Source organism: Ctenopharyngodon idella, chromosome 23 (assembly GCF_019924925.1).
Source record: "Ctenopharyngodon idella isolate HZGC_01 chromosome 23, HZGC01, whole genome shotgun sequence".
Taxonomy (NCBI): domain Eukaryota; kingdom Metazoa; phylum Chordata; class Actinopteri; order Cypriniformes; family Xenocyprididae; genus Ctenopharyngodon; species Ctenopharyngodon idella.
Genome location: NC_067242.1, coordinates 22,134,746 through 22,154,240, shown reverse-complemented (window position 1 = coordinate 22,154,240; position 19,495 = coordinate 22,134,746). Strand labels below are relative to the sequence as shown.

Sequence of the window (19,495 nt, the reverse complement as noted above, 5' to 3'; positions counted from 1 at the left end):
GTATGTGCATATTATCATATTATCCTGCATATTATCCATTACAGTTTATATTTTGAGATTTGACTTCCAATTACCTTGTGTTTGTGATGGTAAGAAATGGCAAAGCAGCCAAACAAGTATCGCACCAAAGTCAATTTGTTTAGCAAAATCACTATTCAATGATGACCTGCAATTGTTACCTTAAAGAGCTATTTCTGCTTGATTTAACCCATAAAACGTACATTTGTTGGAATAAATTGATGTATGTAGGTTGGTTAATTGATGTTAAGTAATTTTTTCACTTGAAAAAATCACTTAATTTACCACTTGTATGTCACAATTTTTTCACCTTTCCATGCCCATTTCCACACAAGTTATAGTGTACATGTTAAATTTAAACAGAAGCAGCATGTGCATGTTATAGTGATTTCACTACACAAAAGGATACTGGTCCCCTGTTAGGTGGTAAAGTGCGACACCTGTTTGGTTGCCTTTACATGTAGCACTATTTTACATTCAGACTATCTCTGAATGTAACGGCAATAATTGTAATAACACAAAAACACCAGTTATTTTCATTAAAATACGCTGTAATCAAATTTTGGAGGTTTTATGTTGATTGTTGCATTGAAAATCATCAGTTGGTTCAACCAAAGTGCCAATGTTAAAAAAAACATTCAGTTCACATAATTTAGTTGAGCCAACTGACAATTTTGCAGCAATGCTACAAGTCAACATACAGTTTTGAGATTGCCCTTTAAAATCTTTACAATGTGTTTGTGATGACAACAAATGTCAAAGCAACCAAACGGGTGTTGCACTTTACCATCTAACAGGGGACCAAAGGCATGTTGTTTTTTCACCTTTCCATGGCTATTTCCACACAAGTTAGTGTAAATGATAAATTTAAGCATCAGCAGGCATGTGCATGTTTTTGTGATTTCACTCCACTTTACATTTTGAGATTTGACCTTCAACATTAGTTTGTGTTTGTGATGGTAAGAAATGGCAAAGCTGCCAAACAAGTGTCACACTTTACCATCTAACAGGGGACCAAAGTCATTTTTTTTTTTTTTTAGCAAAATCACTATTCACTGTATAAAGTGATGACCTGCAATTGTTAACTTAAAGAGCTATTTCTGTTCGATTTAAAATGTAAAACTTAGTTTGTTGGTATAAATTGGAGTATGTAGGTTGATTCAATGATGTCAAATAATATTTTTGACTTGAACAAAGTCTGTTAATTTAAATGTTACCATTTTTTAGTGACCATTTTCACCATTCCATGCCTATTTCCACAAAAGATAAGTGTACATGCTGAATTGAAGCAGCAGCATGTGCATGTTATAGTGATTTCACTACACACAAGGACACTGGTTAGATGATGAAGTGCAATTTCACATTTCACATTCTGACAATCTTGGAATGTAATAACACTAAAACACCGGTTCTTGCCATAAAATACATTGTACAAAGATTGTGGGGTTCGAAACTCAATTTTATGTTGATTGTTGCATTAAAAATCTTAAATTGGTTCAATTAAAATGCTAATGTTAAAAGACATTGAGTTCATATTAGGGAAGACTTAAATTAACCTGTAAACTAACAGTAAGAATTTTGACCCATTATTACTTTCAGTAAACAGTTAAAAAGGTAATTTAAATAATTTTTAGAATAAAGTAATATGCTATGCATATCAGTCAAAATTGTGTGTAATATGTAAAAATGTGAAATATTGTTGAATACAACTAATTGTTTACAAACAAACAGGTAACACTTTATTTTAGGGTCTTTTAACTAGTTGCTTATTAGCATGCATATTACTAGAATATTGGCTATTTATTAGTACTTATTAAGCACATATTAATGCCTTATTCTGCATGACCTTATTCTACATTCTTAATCCTACCCAATACCTAAACTTAACAACTACCTTATTAACTATTAATAAGCAGTAAATTAGGAGTTTATTGAGGGAAAAGTCATAGTTAATAGTTTATATGTGTTCCCTATACTAAAGTGTTACCAACAAACACTACAAACATGTTTTATTTAAAAAATAAAAAGAAAAAAGTAGTAAAGCTGTCTATGGAGCATTACAGAAATGAATTGAATTGAATCAGGGTATGTTTATGTGATCCCAAAACGATCCCTGTACACTAGGATCTGAGAAAATGACTAAAAAGGCTGTATTATGCATGCCATGCCAGTAGTTGGAGATGTCACTTTGTCACGAAACACCCTACGAAAACATAATATGTACGTGTGAACATGTTATATGCATGCACATGACGTCACAATTTTCACAAATTCTTGTTTTGTTGTTTACATGCAGACGATAAAGGCAGTATTTTCAAAGCCTTGTACTTTGAAACCTGTTTTCAAAAGATAAAACTTAGTTATTGCCTTTATTGTTGCATTGAAAATCTTCAGCTGGTTCAACATCTGAGTTCTCAATGTAAAAAGACATTCAGTTCACATAATTTAATTGAGACAACAGACAAAGTTTTAAATTCTTCAAAAAGGTTCCCCACTTTGGATTTAGATTGGAAAGTGTGACACCTGTTTGGTTGCCTTTAAATTTAGCAAAATTTCACATACTATCTCTGAATGTTACAGCAGCATCTAAGAAACAAAGGAAACAAAACAAAAGACATGAGTATTGATTTTAGTAGAGTAGAAATTAGTAAAAAATTATGTTTTAATTAATGGGTAGCCAATACAATCAGTCACAAATTATAAAAATCTTGGTGTACTTGACAATAAGCTTAATTGAGATATGTGGACTGATCATATACTATATGTATGAAGCCACAACAGAGAATGTATTTCTTAAAGAAATTACTTTCCTTTAATGTCCACAACAGAATGCTTCTGATGTTTTATAGTGCTTTCATCATAAGTGTTATGACATTCTGGATTATATGTACAGAGAAAAAAAACAGTAAGGAAAGTGGTTACAATGGCAAGTAAATTGTTAGGGACTGCATGGGTTAGGGTTAGGCAAATAAATAAGGCAAATAATATTTTGAATGATAAGAGGTGTCTTTGCACCTCTGCTTTTGAACTGCTGTCATCTGGTTGACGGTATTGTTTTCTCCGTTGTATGAAAAACAGATTCAAATGATCTTTTCTCAATTAAAATTTTTGATAACTGATGGTTTGGTCATTCTTTTTTATTGTATATTGTGTATGTCTATGTATGTATATTGTGATCTCTTATGCCATGTGTGAACAACATTTTATATATATATATAATGAAGATAGACTTCACTGCCAGTTCACACACACATCTCTATTGCAGGCTATGGAGGTCCCCTGTTGGATAGGTAGACATCGGTCAGAGTTGCAGGTCCCCTCTTGGCATGGTTTTTAAAAAATAAAAAAAATGCTTATTTGAGGTTATATTATGAAAAAAGACCTTAAAAGAAAATTTTGTATGTCATTTTTGTTTCTTCAACATGACCAGATACACTGGTCCCCTCTTGGCCAGTTTAGAGTGATAGTCCCCTGTTAGTAATATAGGCATGTATAGATGTGTGTGTGTGTGTGTGTGTGTGTGTGTGCGTGTGTGCGTGTCTGAGTACTTCTGCAAAAATGGAAGAAGCCAGTGTTTCATGGGCTCAGGATCAGTTTAACTGTCCAGTCTGTCTGGATCTACTGAAGGATCCAGTGACCATTTTTGTGGACACAGTTTCTGTATGAGCTGTATTACAGGCTGTTGGGATCAGGAGGATCAGAAGGGAGTTTACAGCTGCTCTCAGTGCAGACAGACCTTCACTCCAAGACCTGCTTTAGCTAAGAATGTGGTGTTTGCTGAAATGCTGGAAAAACTGAAGAAGACGAGACTCCAAACTGCTGGATCTGGAGATGTGGAGTGTGACGTGTGTACTGGGAGAAAAAACAAAGCTGTCAAGTCTTGTCTAGTGTGTCTAAACTTACTGTCAAAATCACCTGCAACAACATAAGAAGTTCTTTAGAAGTAAGAAACACAAATTGATTGATGCCACTGGATGACTACAAGAGATGAACACGATGAACTGCTAAAAATCTACTGTTGAACTGACCAGCAGTGCATCAAATCTGTGTTGCAGTTGTAACAGAGAGGAAAGAGAAGAAGGTACAGAGATACAATGAATGAATATTGACAGTGATTGAAAAATGCTGGTTTAATGATTTAGTTACATCAGGTTTATGCTGTATAGCTGAAGTTTGTGGTTATTTGATTTTCTAACAGAGGATTCTGAAAGAAACTCAAAGAAGATATGATGAGAGAATCCAGGAGATAAAGGAGCTTCAGGAGCTGAGACTCTCATAAGGTGAGTCTGAGCAGAATAACAGCCTTCAGAGAGAAGAGTAGTTTCAGAATCATGTTCACAGTGTGAGCAGCAGTAAGAGCTGATTGTGATGTGTGTCCTAACAGCGCTCTGCACAGGCAGCAGTAGAGAACAGTGAGTCGATCTTTACTGAGATTATCCTCTCCATTGAGAGAAGCCACACTGAGGTCACACAGCTGATCAGAGATCAGGAAAAGGCCTTATGAGAGAATGACAAAGACTGAAGTACAAATGAGTCACTACCAGTGTTGGGGGTAACGTATTACAAGTAACACGAGTTACGTAATCTGATTGAAGTAACTAAAATATCACATTTTAAAGGGTAAGATAGTACATAAAGAACATGGAAGAGATTTATGCTTCATATGAGAATTACACTAATCATGTCTGTTTATGTTCACAGTAACATACAGTACATCAAATTGATTACCCTCAAAGAACTGGGGATCAGGCAGCAGTTCCTACAGTGTAAGAAATACAAACACAGAGTGACTAAAATGACTATAGATTTTCATTCTGGAAAACTGAAAAAAGATCAGTGAGTGATCACACTGGAGTTAACCAAACTACACAGATACTGTATGTGTTATATCTATAGGCTTTACATGAAAAAATATGTTTATAAATGTATATAAACATGTATATAATTAGCATATAACCCTGGAATGAACAGATTTACACTCGGAAAAGCATGTATAAAACCGAAGAAACTACATTAAATAGGCTACGTTTTTGTATTTTTTCTTCATCAGATTCCAGTCTGCTCTCTCTGGATCCAAACACAGTAAATAAAAACCTCCTTCTGTCTGAGAGGGACAGAGTGGTTACTGACACTAAAACAGTCCAGCTGCTCATTCACAATAAAATAGAGACAATTCTCCCAGTAGTGTCCAGCCACTGTAGAATAGGAGTGCATGTGAATCACAGTGCAGGAACTCTGTCCTTCTACAGCGTCTCTGACACAATGACCCTCATCCACAAAGTCCAGACTACATTCACTCGTCCCCTCTATTCTGGGTTTGGGGTGAATCCAGACTCATCAGTGAAACTGTTTTGTTCTTATCAATAATATAATTAAAGCCCTTTACTGAAAACTCAAATCAATAAATTAGCACATATATTATTGTATATTATTACACATCTCTCTGGAAAACTTTGATCTGGTCAATTGCAGCATTCAGTAGTCAAATTTTTCTGAAGGAAGGATAACGGATCACTGATATAGGAAACCTATACATAGCTTGTTTCTGTCTCACTGCGGTGTCTTCAAGTATAAGACAATAAAAAGTAAAAATATAGGAGATACATTGTAGCTATCTCATAGGAGAAAACTGTAAAACATTTAAGTACTTTAATGTTCTTGTCCATTTAATGCCTAATGACTTCACAATGAAAGTTAAATATGAACATGTTAATTAAAATGTTACATTTTCACAGAAATTATTTTTTTTCTAAATAGATGTGACAACTTGAAACTGTCTTTTTGTTTGTTTGTTTATTTATTTATTTATTTATTTATTTATTTATTTATTTTCATTAAATGCCTATGATATTGTATGATTGGTCTTAATACCACCAGAATATTGAATAATGGAATAAAGAATATTAGAAAACTGACTTATTCCATTTGTTTATTTTGACTAGAAAAGACTATAGTGTCAGTCGACTGGATTATATGAGTGTCGAGTGACGAATCGCATTGCTGTATACTCAGAATAGAGGAATTATTATTTATACCTGACCAATGAGAGACAATATTCGGGCTACCTTGCCACGCCCATTGTGTGACTATATTCTGTCGGCTGATCCTATTTCAATGGGCGTGTCTTCAGAGACATTATTGTGGATCAATTTACGTGCGCACAGGTTGGTGTTGAATTTCAGGAAGAGTAACGTTGGCTTATGTTGGTGTTTTGAATTGAATCTGAAAAGCAGACTGTCAAGAATTGCCGCTTTCTCTTCAAGATCCTATCTGTGTACAATTTTAAGCACGTTGGATCTTTAATTACAATCAATACCTTCGAAAAAATGAGTAAAATTTCAAAGATGTTTAAAGTGAGCTCTTCAAGCTCATCCAGCTCAAGGCCCAGTTCTAGTTCTGGATCCAGTTCTAGATCTAAGCACCGGTCCCGGTCTGGTCCATCGCCACAGGAGGCCATCAACAGACTGAGAGAGACAGAGGCCATGTTAACTAAAAAACAGGAATACCTGGAGAGCAGAATCGAACAGGAGCTCACCATTGCCAAGAAGAATGGAACCAAAAACAAGAGAGGTATGTAGAATTGGTCTTTCTGCTTCTATGAACACTTTTGGCCATGTGGACTTTACATCGTAAGAGAATTCTGTCATTTTGATCTTTTCATACCCTTGAAAGTTCATGGCAGCGTTTGGAATAAAATAGACGACTCGTTTGTCGTGATAAGGTCAATATTTTGCGTATCTTGTTAAAATTACAGATAACGATGCACAAAATATTGTGGTGTGGTCACAAGTAATATTTTCCTTTTTTAAATATTTATATCAATCATGCTCTGACACTGTTGCCTCCGTAAACAAGTACACAGACTTTTTTTTAAAAAAATAGGAAAAAGTGGTTTGTTGTGGTGGAAATGACACAAGAACTGTGACAACAGAACTGTGAAGATTTACAGAAATCATTTTCACAAACAAATAGGCTACACAATGGTTTATCCCAGTCTTCATTTAGATATTAAAGTTTTAAACATGCCATTCATATTTTTATGATGAATTTTCATAGTTTATTTTAAAAAAGATTTCTATACAGTACATAATGCTATAATAATAATCAATTCTCCAAGGCATTTTATTTAACTCTTTTTATAATAAACTAAATCATTAAGAGCAAACTGTCGGTTATATAATTTGCCTTTGAAAGTGTAACCACCCCAATGAAACATGGCTTTTGTTTATGTGGAGTGACGCCCAGCTGTTGTACCTAAAACATGCAGTTCATCTGGACACTCCTCATTTACAGTTGTTTCTTTGTGTGTTAACATGAACGTGGAGTTTACACCCAGGCGTCAAGGGTTAAGCATTCCTGGTCATGTGTAGTCAAACAATAATTTAACTTTCTTCTTCGCATGTCTTACATCAACATTTATGAGCTTATCTGATCTTTCATTTACAAAAGAATTTACAAAAGTAGGCTACAAGCAATTTTGCTTGTAAAATTTTATTCATTCTTTCCAAATAATTATTCCTGACTTTTGTTGTTCACAAGAAATTCAGTTTCTTTTGTTTCCTTTTGTTACCTTTTTCTCTTTTGAAAAAGAACAACTTAAACAAATGTCTTCCAATTTTTCTTCATGTAGTTATACAGCTTAAACAGAGGCACATAGTATTCAAAATGCAAATATGGTACATAAAATGCAATTGATCATGTTCAGTATGATTAACAGCATAAATCCCTTATGAGGGAAAATATTATTTAAAGGGTTAGTTCACCCCAAAATGAAAATTCTGTCATTAATTACTCACCCGTAAGACTTGCGTTCATCTTCAGCTCACAAATGAAGATCTTTTTGATGACAGAATGCTGTCAGATTTCCTTTTATAGACTGCCTTTGCAACTACCACTTCAAAAACTTCATAAAGAGATCGGAAAACTAATCCATATGAATCGAGCGGTTTAGTCCAAATTTTCTAAAGAGAATCGATCGCCTGTTATGACAAACAGATTTAATTTAGGCTTTTACTTGCATGTAAACATTGATCAGCGAACATAAGCAGAAGCTTAGCCGAACCTGAATAACACACAAGAACAAACCTCTTCTGGAAGCTCAAACGTGCTGCGTAACCAATGAATCATTCTCATGTGTTGCGCAGCACGTTTGGGGTGAAATATAATAATTTAAATGAAGTATTTTACTTCTTCAGTGAAATGTTTGATGATTATGACCACAATAATTTTTTTTTCCTCAGCTGCACTTCAGGCTCTTAAGAGGAAGAAACGTTTCGAGCAGCAGCTGACACAGATCGACGGGACCCTGTCCACTATTGAGTTCCAGCGAGAGGCCCTTGAGAATGCCACCACAAACACAGAGGTTCTGAAGAACATGGGTTATGCAGCTAAAGCCATCAAAGAGGTTCACCAGAACATGTGCGTGTCATCATTTGCTGCGTTCACGCCATGTCGTAATTACCATAATTTCGAAATGACAACACGTGACGTTCTACTCAGAGCTGTTCACATCCTTGGACTTATGCATTTCTATGTTAACACTGTCAACTTCTAAATTAATCCGCAGCGGTCAGGTGGTAGTCACGTGGTACAAGTAGGAGCTCTCCAAAAATTCACAGCTTACAAGTTGTAATTATGAGCTCTACAAGGACATAAATGCTTTTTACAAGTTGAAATTTCATAATTATGGTAACTACGACTGTGGTAAAATATTCTGCATAATGATGATAAATGACTCTTGCATGGCTTTATAAATCTTCAAATGTACCAGTGGAGTGAACAGTTGTGAGCAAATGTCATCAAATAATCAATCATTCTGTTTCTCTCACTTTCAGAGATCTGGACAAAATTGACTCCCTCATGCAGGACATTACAGAACAACAAGAAGTAGCTCAGGAGATCAGTGATGCTATCTCAAAACCTTTTGGTGATCAGTTTGATGAGGTAGATATTACAAATAGGGATGTTCGATACCAGGTTTTTCAGAGTCGACTCCAACTCCCGACTATATGAATACAATAATAATAATGAATACAATACATACAAAAATACATACAATAATGTTCACATATTGATGTTTATTCTTTGAGTGAGTTTTAAAAAATGTATGATTAGTTTAATGAAATGAACACAAATTAGTTTAATCATGAAAAACCAAAATAATATTTATTGGATTAATAAAACATCAGTTAAACTACAAAGCTGCCACAGGGATATGTATAATTGCAATCTAAACTTACTATTACTCATTGTTATTTTTTCCTGAAGTAAGCTATATGTAGGATAATGCGACAGTTGTTTCTGACTCTAAGGCTATTCAGAGTCGAGGAATCGACTCTTTAAGAGATCACTAATGACAAATAAAAAAGAGGAATTAATTGCCCCCACATTTTAAGTTTATGGGGGTGTCCTGATTACAAGCTGTTCTTTTATTTGTTTGTTCGTTCGTGCTTTCTAAAAATAATTTCTTAATTTTTAAAAATATTTTTGTGGCAAATGCAGTTCTGTTAGGACCACTGTTGTCAAATATGATTAGCAATTAGCATACAGTTTGGATTGGCGGTATGATTCTGTTCTGGGCAAGAACTCCCTGCCCATTCATGCAGCCTAGCATGGATAAGAGCAGGGAGAGCAGCGATAACCAACCCCCTTAGGGTAAACAGAACAGAACCAACATAAAGGTATTACGATATCATTAATGTTCTTAATGACAAAAATTACGTCGTTTACCTATAGGTAGACGTGGATTCAGTGGAGAGTCAGCTGATGCGAGCTTGACTAACGTGACCTGCCAGAACTAACGCTACGCTTGATTTTGCGCTTTTTTTTTGTTTATGGTTATTTATTTATAGTTGTCTAATTTGTTTACTTCAGTATATGAAGTGCTCTGTACTATTTGTTTTATGTTTTTAAAGGATGAATTGTTGGCAGAGCTGGCAGAGTTGGAACAGGAAGAACTAGAACAAAGTATGAAGAATATGGACAGATTACCAAGTGCACCAACCACCAAACTGCCCAGCACAAGACCAAGCCACCATGCAAGTAAGTATGCAAAGAAACCCAGCAAAAGACCAATCAGGCCTGCCTATACAGTCTGTGCTTCATCTAAATGTCTGTCAATTCACTCTTTCAGCCTCCAAGAAGAGAGTGGAGGATGATCATGACATGAAGAGGTTGGCTGCCTGGGCTTCATAAGCAGCAGTGCACACACAAACGCTCTTTCTTCTTTCTACTTTTTATTCACTTACACTTTTAGCTCTATATCCTGCAAAGAATTGCAAGAGCTTTTTGTAAAAAAAAAAATGTAAAAAAAAAGAGAAGAGAAATTAAGCTAAACTTTTGTATTTTGTATTAAAAATAATTATTTTGTCATGTGTTGGTCTTTAAGATGAAGGATTAGGCCTACTTTACTGGCAACTTGGTGTAAATAGTAGCAATTCATGAGTGAAGGATATTAAACTTAATTTTTAATTAGGCTTAAATGTAAATGTACTGGGGTTTGGGTGAAATTAAACTTTACATATCGAATTAATATCAAATACATAATTTAAGAGTGTGTGTGTGTTTTTTTTTTTTTCCTCAGTGTTTTAATCAATATTGTAAAGTCTTGGTTTTGACGCACATTTGCGATTACAGTAGTTACAAATACTTATATTCCAAAATGGCAATTATGTCAGTAAATCTGCTTGGCTGTTCAATTAAAAATCTTGGTGATAAGACGAAAATATTTGTGGTAATTAAAGTAACTATGGTAGCACCTTGCTTTTGAAAAAGAAGAGCGCTTGTTCGCTAGATGGCCTCGCGAGCTCTCTTTTGAGTGCGCGTTCACACGCCTCCCGCGCTAGTGATGGGAAGTCCGGCTCGTTATGAATCGGTTCTTTTGAATCATTTGTGTCTAAGAACTTATTAACTGATTCAGTGGGTTCTGTGGTTCATTAAGTCATCTTATCATTACGCCATGATGTGGTCGCTTAAACGTTACAATAAATCCATTTTAGTCTCATTGTTTTTTATTACATTTTTATTCATAATTGTATTTAATGTAAAGTCGTGGCTAGTTCAGATCAGCCACGATTAAGCTCATATTAACTACAGTAATTTAGAACCTGAATATAATTTGCGATTACAAAATACTGCCATTTCAATCTATGTGTTGAAAATATGTGTTGATAAACGGCTGTATAGTCAAGCCATAAACATGCAAAATCTAGGTGACTCAATCTTCAGTTGTTTTCTCGAGAAACGCTCGGACCGGTTCAACTATGGTTCAACCGATTCATTGAAAAGATCTGAATCAAAAGACTTGTTTACGAATCGGACATCTCCCTCCCGCGCCCGCCCTTCAAGAAGCAAGCAGGAAATCGCTCTTTTTCTCCCAGACTACTTGCACGACTAAAGTTACAAGCACGTCATCGTCATGAGCTCAAACAGACCATCAAATTCAACTGGTAAGTTGTTTTAAAGTATACTTTTGAATAAGCAGTCATACTTTAATTAGGCTTTGTGCGCACTACTGTAGCTGGTAAGTGAGTGTGTGTGTGTGTCTGTTGGGTGAATGTGACACGTCTCACTATTTCCGCTGGCCATTCAGACAGGTATGACGTTCACAGGTGGACAAAAGTCACAACAGACCCTAGTGAAAAACATGTGAAAAGGATTACATGTGAAAGAAGTTATTCGTTATTAATGAATAGGCTATATAGGGAGTCATTTACAGTGACTTATAAACACCATTTAGTCCATCATCACTCATCTAGTGTGCTTTGGGTGAAAGCCTGTTCGAAGCTACATACAATCTAAATAGCAAGTTTTTTATAGGAATAAGTGTTCTGCTTTAGTATTAATGTTGCTTGGCAGTTTAGGTGAATATTAAAGTCTTGGTCATCTACTTCCTCCTTGCTCAATCCTGAAGGAGAAACTAGATGTCATAAGATCACTTTTCAGATAGCAACACCCTGTGCTTTCAGAGTTTACGTCACTGGGTAAATTCATCCTTGGTAATAATTGTTTGACGTCTTACTGTGGCTTACTGTGTTGTCCCAGTTATCAATACATTCAAAAGTTTTCATATCATATTATACATAAATAATGATTAAAATATTAAGTAAACCTACATTGCCGTTCAAAAGTTTGTTAGTTTTTTTTTTTTTTTTTTTCATTAAACAATCCTGAAAAAAGTACTTAGCAACTATGATAATAACAAGAAATGATTCTTAATCACCAAATCATCATATTAGAATGATTTCTGAAGGATGATGTGACAATGAAGACTGGAGTAATGGCTGCTGAAAATTCAGCTTTGTCATCACAGGAATAAATGACATAACAGTTATTTTAAATTGCAATAATATTTCACAATATAATTGTCTTTACTGTATTTTTGATCAAGTAAATGTAGCCTTGGTGAATATGAGACTTTTTTCAAAGACATCTTACCCACAATAAATATTTAAATAACAGTATAAACTCTAAATAAATAAATAAAATCTTTATTTATTTTTTATCAGTTATGAAATCAATTCAGTTATGATATGTTATTTGGTTATTATAGCCTATCTATTATTTTAACAATAAAACAGTTTAAGTAATGTAAAGGTTGTACGAGTTTATATCCTCTGTCTTAAAATAGTCTTACCAACTCCAAATTTGCCAGGCTGCCATTTTTGACCCCCAAAATAGTAATGTAATGTATTGTACCCTACAGCTGATGACCAACTCGACCCTGAGGAAGAGAAACGGTTGGCGGCAGCCGCCCGTGAAGCTAACCGTCTCCCTGAGCTCCGTCTGATCCTGCTGGGCTGGAGATGGCCAGGGAAAAGCCTGACCGGCAACACCATCCTTGGGCGTGAAGAATTTCGTCTGGAGCGCGCCGCTGAATTCAGCGTGAAACGTGAATCCGAGGTGGATCGGCGCAAAGTAACAGTAGTAGACACTCCTGGCTGGTTTTCATCCCAGACCACACCAGCAGATTACCAGCAGGAGATGGTCCGAAGTGTAAGTATGTGCACTCCTGGACCCCACGCATTCCTGCTGGTCATACCGGTGGGCATGTTCACTGAAACGGACCGGGCTCGTATAGAGGAGAACTTGGCGCTGTTTGGGGAGGATGTGTGGAAGCACACCTTGGTGGTGTTCACCTGGGCAGAGGTTTTGAAGGACAAGTCTATAGAAAGGCATATACGAAGGCAAGGTCGTGACCTTCAGTGGGTGGTGGACAAGTGTAAGAAGAGGTACCACGTCATCAATAACTATATTTTTGGCGAGCACCCACAGCTGCCTCAGCTGATGGAGAAGGTGGAGAAGATTGTAGCTGAAGAAGGTGATTTCTTCATCCTTAAGGCAGATGAAACTAAAACACAAAGTCAAACTCAGAGTCTGAACACCAATTCAGTGAAAGAGAACAGGGAGCTTGGCGCTAGACCCAAACAGAATGGCTCCTGCAACTCGCTGCGGGCCATGGACGTGGACCCTCCACAGAGTGAGTTCATGTCATAGCATAGGCTATAATACACAATAGCATTCGCAGTGCTGTTCTGTTTATTCGGGTGTGTTTGAAGGATAATTTTATTTTCTTATTGCATCCACTGTTTACTATGGAAGCTTGTTTTCTCCACGGAATATGCTGTTTCTGACAAAAAACTCTAACACGCAATTGCGACTCATCACGCAATTCTGACTTTATAACACGCAGCTGCGAGTTTATATCACACAATTCTGACTTTATAACGCGCAATTGTGAGTTTATATTTCACAAATCTGACTTTATAACTTGCAATTGCGTGTTTTAAAGTCAAATTTTGCAAGATTTAAACTTGCAATTGCGTCAGAATTGCGGGATATTACTGACTTTTTTTTTCTTGCAGTTGCGAGTTTATATCTCACAATTCTGAATTTTTTTCGCAATTACGAGTTTTTCTCACAGTACTGTTTATAACTCGCAATTTACTTTATTTAATGCAATTCTGAGGGGGAAAAAATCAGAATTCCAACTTTATATCATGCAATTCTGACTTTACACGCAATTGCGAGTTTGCGGGTTTATATCAAAAGTCAGAATTGTGAGATGTAAAATCGCAATTGCGAGGAAAAAAAGTCAGAATTGAGAGATTAAAAAGTCGCAATTGCCTTTTTAATTGTTTATTCAGTGGTGGAAACAAGCTTCCATAGGTTACTTCACCTGAACTTTAGTTCTGATTAAAGCTTGAATTAATTTCCTCTTACATCATGTCATACTGTCACACTGTTGTTTGTTACAATGTTAAAAAATGGTTCAGTACTGTAGCATAGTATCATAATGAAAACTTTTTTGCATGATACAGCACAGCATTTGTATGATGTCATTTCTTTGTTTTCCTATCTCTGCAGGTTTGTTTGAAGGAGCGAGTGACTAATGCTATGTGAACCATTCCAGTACTGCTGTATTTATTACCTGAACTCCACTGAACTTAATATTACTTAAATTATTAGTCAAATACCCACATATCAGTCCACCAGTCCAGGCAGCTTCAGGTTGTAGGGTTTACAGGAAGCAAATGTCCCTGTAGCTTATTTCAACCTAGATATATAACGGATAAGAGACATACAAATTTGACTTTGATGATAGTAATTTGTGCTAAGTAAATCAATACTGATTAAAAGCATATCACTACTATAGTTACACACTGACTCAATCACTCAAAACTATTATATCGAATGCAGAGAAAATTGAGGTACAGTAATGGTGTCATTAGTAGAACAGAAACACTCCTCACTCATAAATTATTTGCACTAATGAGTTAATAGCTTGTAAAATGCCTCAACTAATGCACTAATACAGTTATCAGAAATATGAGTCTGTCACAGTCATTATAATATAGCATGGGTTAGTTACATTGGTGAAGGTTATTATGGATTTATTAATGGTCAATAACCAATGTTAAATTTTCTTTTTTTATTTCACATCATACTAAAGTTAGCAAAGTTAGGTGTTTCAAATACAGTGCGTCCCCAATCCTTATCAAAAGCACATTTATGAATATTTTCTAATGATATTATTTTCTAATAATATAATTACTGTATTATTATTTGAGTGTATGACATTTTCATTATCTTGAAGTTACTGAGTACTGTGATGTTTTCTTTCTACTTTTTTCTTTTTAAATGTTCTTTTCTGTTACATTCTATGTCAAGTGAAAGTCGTTACAAATAGTTTCCTCCTGAAACTGATGCTGCTTAAACAGTCTTGTTATAAGCACTATGAATATCATCACTGTTTTTATTTAGGAATATTTGAGTTCTTATGGAACTTGAGTGACTTCTATTAACTGATTTACATGAATGCATTTCTTTTTAGATCTGTTGACATTTATGAAAGCCATAAAATATCCTTCCCAGATGTCTGTGTGACCTTTTCTTATCATGAGCTGTTTTTCATCAAGTCTTTCAATAACCGATAGTATAAAGCTGCAGTCAAATACTTTATGGTTCACTTTTGATCTCAACAGATAAATTGCAATTAGGGTCGATTTTACCAAATGTAATTTTAGAGAAAAAGTTCATAGACCAAATAGTCTAAAGAGAAAAGAGGGTTTGGAAATGAAAAAGTCCACATTTCACTTTGCTGCCACCTATTGATGAACAATTGCAGAATAAAAAGGAGATTCAAGCTGTTAAACATCTTTTTTTTTTAAATGTTTTAAAATGTTTTTTTTTTCATATGAAAGTAAAATGAATATATTTTTATTTGAAAACATTTCAGATTAATATGGATATTTTGGTGTTGTTTTGATAGAAAAATAATATGTAGGATTCATAAATTTAGACTTCTTTTGGTTTTCAAGTTTCAAATGAATTTAATTACATTCATATTGGTAATTCACATATGTTCTTATAAATTTAATCTAATGATATATTCATATACAGTTTCACATAAATATTGATAAAAAATTATTGGATCACAGGTTTTTGCTGTAGTTTGTGAAAAATTTGAAACTTCAAATAATTTCTACATTTATTAATTAAAAAGAGGGTAATGAAGTAATTAGCATGGTAAAACATGGTTACATTCAAAACTTGAAATTTGTGCATTCACTCAATAATGAGAAGCAGGGCTTAAAAACGAAAAGAAAATTCAATCGTTTCACTCCGAGCAGAATCGGTATTTTAACGTTTCTGTTCCAGCGTTCCTTATTAACGTTCCGAAACCGGTTTGTTTAGAAAAAATAACGGTTAATAACGTTATTTTTATTAGATTTTTTTTATTTTTTTTTTTTTACTTTTTTTGTTTGCATGTAGCCTACTTAATATTCTTTGTTATAATACTCTTTTATAACAAGATTCTGTCCAATTTTGTAGGCTAAACATATTAAACGAAAGGAAAAACAACGGTTTATAAAGTATTTGTTCAAGATATTTTAAAATGTTTGCAGCATGGTTTAAAATACCGACGCTATTCCTGAGAGGAAAAAGGATACGTCGCATTTTATTATTACATTCAGAAATAATGTAATTTATCGGTAGCCTAAATAAAATAAAATGTTTACAAATAGCCTAGCATATCCATTATATCCAAACATCCATTATGAACAAAACTGACCTATTTTATTTTACCACAAAACCTCTAAAGTTAACAGTTGGCCTATTCAGGCTATAGCCTATAGCTACGTCAAGCCAAAACGAATTAAAAAAAATATTAGAAATAAAACTAAATAAGCTAAACGAATTAATTTAAAGTGAATCTGAAGCCTTTCTCATTCGACACTGTTTTCATTTTCGAGACGAATGCTAAACTATTAAGTTTGTACTTGACTCGCATTATCGACATCATCCTTCACATAACAGCACAGTCAGGCTGAGCAGTGTAACGTTTTATATGTTTGGTTGATTGTATTTTATTTTAATTATTTAACAATCTGCGATATCAAGTAAGCAATGCAAGCATTTGTGTGTGCGCGCGTGAGGCGCCGGCGCGACCAGTGGAATTTTTTTTCCTTCTATAAGACAGTAAACTGTACTCCGTAATTTAATGCAAGACATAATTCATACATTTACAAAAGACACTTAAATAACGAAAACAAGCAGAATGTCTATTCTTATCCTAGATCTTTGGAGTGCAGCACAATGAACACTTTCGTTTTGTTAATCTGTAGACCTAATTATTTAAGTGAAATATTTCGCGTAGCCTATAAGGCCTAAATAATCCCTTTCATTTTATAGGCTATGTGTTATGTAGGCCTAATGTTTTATTCTGTTTTCTCCGTTCACAGAAGCGCTGCATGTGCTTGATGTGACATTGTGTGAACTCATGTTCTACATATCCTGAAATTTTCGAAAACGCACAACAAGCTGCATATTACTTGACATTCATTTTCACTTAAATGTAGGCCTAATGCTTGACGGTTGGTGACATATATCAAAGGAAAAACTAACTCAAGGGCGTTGCCATTGTGACTTACCTAACCTATGATGACTTGACAGCTGAGCCCGAGCGCGTCAGCACGGGCATTTCACTCACTTTGGATGCGTCAGCGTCGCATTTGCATAGATTGTACTATTTGAATTCGTGATCGATTGACTGCCAAATCAAAATATTAAACGGAACGATAAAATAACGTTATTAACCGGTTAATGGCCATTTCAAATAACCGTTTCTGTTCAGAACGATTAAATTTGATTTCGTTTCCGTTTCTGGTTACGTTCCGGTCAAAATTTCGTTCGTTTCCGGTTTTCATTTTCGTTCCTTGAACCGGTTCAGAACCCTGATGAGAAGTTACTGATTAGATCCAATTTTAGTTGAAAAATATTAAGTTATGACTGCTTTATAAGCTTACGTTCCACCGGGTCCAAACAGAACCTGGAATGCAAAATGTGTATAGTTCTTTTAATGCATTAGGAGGGTTAAAACAGTTTTACTATACTTTTTTACTTATTTTATTTTTGTAATAGATTTATCATTACATAATGCTTCTAAATCTTTGGTGTATATTTTTTAGTACCAATAATTTTTTAAAGTCTTTAATACAACACATTTTATTTTTGCTGTCAAAGACATACTCTACTTATAACTAAAGGTTGAACTGGGCTCCTTTTTATTATTGTTTTTAAAATGACTTTTGTATTATATAGTATTTTGTATTATATAATAGTATTTCCATCATCTTACATCACAGAAATTGGGTCAGTCAAGAAGGACATAAGTGTGTGTTTAATAGAAAATCTTGCCCTTTATGTGTTACACATCTCTTACCGTTTATAACCACAAGGTGGTGGCATAAGATATCAAAATGTCAGAGTAACAGTGATTTTTACTGTCATGATCTATATTAACAGACAGGACTTCTTATTAGTAGTATTTTATTCTACATTTATCTGAATATAATTTGCAACATTAAAATGGTTAAGAACAATGTTAATAAAAACGTCAGTAATAGGACAAAATCCTCAGTCTGTGACAGACTTCACTTCAGACTTTGTGTATTGTGACAGGTTGCCATATGCTGTAAACATATATAGATCAGCTATAAACTAGAGCTGTAGAACAGCAGGACAAATCTATAGTCCATTAGGACTTCTAAAATTACAAAAACATTTTCCACACCACTGTAGATCTCTGGTATACTGAAATCAATGCACGGACACTCTACCCATGACACTCTGTGGTGTATTGATTAGCCACAATCTCAGCATTGTTTGATGGTGATAGCAGTGTTTTGTAATTTTTGTGAACATCATGGATAAGTGGAAAGAAGTCCATACCTCTGTCTGGAAGTTGTTTAGGTAAGGACAAGGTATATCAGTGGGCTATACCTAAATGTTAAAAGGAAGTTAAAACAAATGCAAACCAACTAGAACTGTGCCATGTTTCTCTGTTTTACATTTTTTGGGTATGTTTATTATGATTTGTGTATTGTACCTATAAACCTATATTTATTTAACATAGATAGATAGACAGATAGATAGATAGATTGATTGATTGATTGATTGATTGATTGATTGGTTTAACATATCCTTATTTCCAAACTCTCGGATCAAGTGCTTGTCCTGTTGCATGCACATTAAATATTAAATGTGAAATTGTAGCCTATTGTCTTTCCATAAGATCACATACTGTAGTTCTCTGCATAGCACTGGATGATTATTCCACGATACCTTTTAACATTCCAGCATTTTTTGTAGCCCAGAGATTTGAGGAGACATTCAGCTGGAAAACATGAGGAAAGCTGTTTAGTAGTTGGCAAGAAGAATTCAATTATTCCCACAAGACTGGGATTGCCAGAAGGCCCATGTACACTGTGTTCGATTAGAAGATTTTGATTATCTATAGGTATATTTCAGCATATAGATCTCTGACAGTTTGCAAACTTTTGTTCTCTCAAAAAAATTGTTCCCCCAAGAACATTGCATTCATTCGCAAAAGTGTTGTGTTCTCTCGCAAAATTGCATTCAGTCGAGAAAGTTATTTTTTTTTAGAAAGCTTTTTCTTTACCTTTTAATCTTGAAA

The 19,495-nt window shown here is 34.7% G+C and overlaps 2 protein-coding genes across 2 annotated transcripts; both read left to right on the top strand.

The window, feature by feature from the left end:
• The first annotated feature begins 6,140 nt into the window (after positions 1-6,140).
• chmp4c (charged multivesicular body protein 4C) lies at positions 6,141-10,563 on the top strand. The gene is made up of 5 exons (XM_051882759.1): positions 6,141-6,588; positions 8,259-8,436; positions 8,853-8,961; positions 9,933-10,059; positions 10,151-10,563. Exons 1-5 carry the CDS (start codon positions 6,345-6,347, stop codon positions 10,210-10,212), a joined length of 720 nt encoding a protein of 239 aa, XP_051738719.1. The 5' UTR covers positions 6,141-6,344; the 3' UTR covers positions 10,213-10,563.
• Positions 10,564-11,311: 748 nt separating this feature from the next.
• LOC127506345 (GTPase IMAP family member 4) lies at positions 11,312-15,391 on the top strand. Its single transcript, XM_051882756.1, has 3 exons — positions 11,312-11,465; positions 12,722-13,495; positions 14,383-15,391. The coding sequence occupies exons 1-3, from the start codon at positions 11,435-11,437 to the stop codon at positions 14,406-14,408; spliced, it is 831 nt and encodes a 276-aa protein (XP_051738716.1). The 5' UTR covers positions 11,312-11,434; the 3' UTR covers positions 14,409-15,391.
• Positions 15,392-19,495: the final 4,104 nt, after the last annotated feature.

Coding starts and splice junctions, on each gene's coding strand:
- chmp4c (XM_051882759.1), top strand. CDS start 6,345: ATGAGTAAAATTTCAAAGATGTTTAAAGTGAGCTCTTCAAGCTCATCC. Junction 8,437..8,852: donor AAAGAGGTTCACCAGAACAT/GTGCGTGTCATC, acceptor TCTCACTTTCAG/AGATCTGGACAAAATTGACT. Junction 10,060..10,150: donor AAGACCAAGCCACCATGCAA/GTAAGTATGCAA, acceptor TCACTCTTTCAG/CCTCCAAGAAGAGAGTGGAG.
- LOC127506345 (XM_051882756.1), top strand. CDS start 11,435: ATGAGCTCAAACAGACCATCAAATTCAACTG. Junction 11,466..12,721: donor CAGACCATCAAATTCAACTG/GTAAGTTGTTTT, acceptor TGTACCCTACAG/CTGATGACCAACTCGACCCT. Junction 13,496..14,382: donor GGACGTGGACCCTCCACAGA/GTGAGTTCATGT, acceptor CTATCTCTGCAG/GTTTGTTTGAAGGAGCGAGT.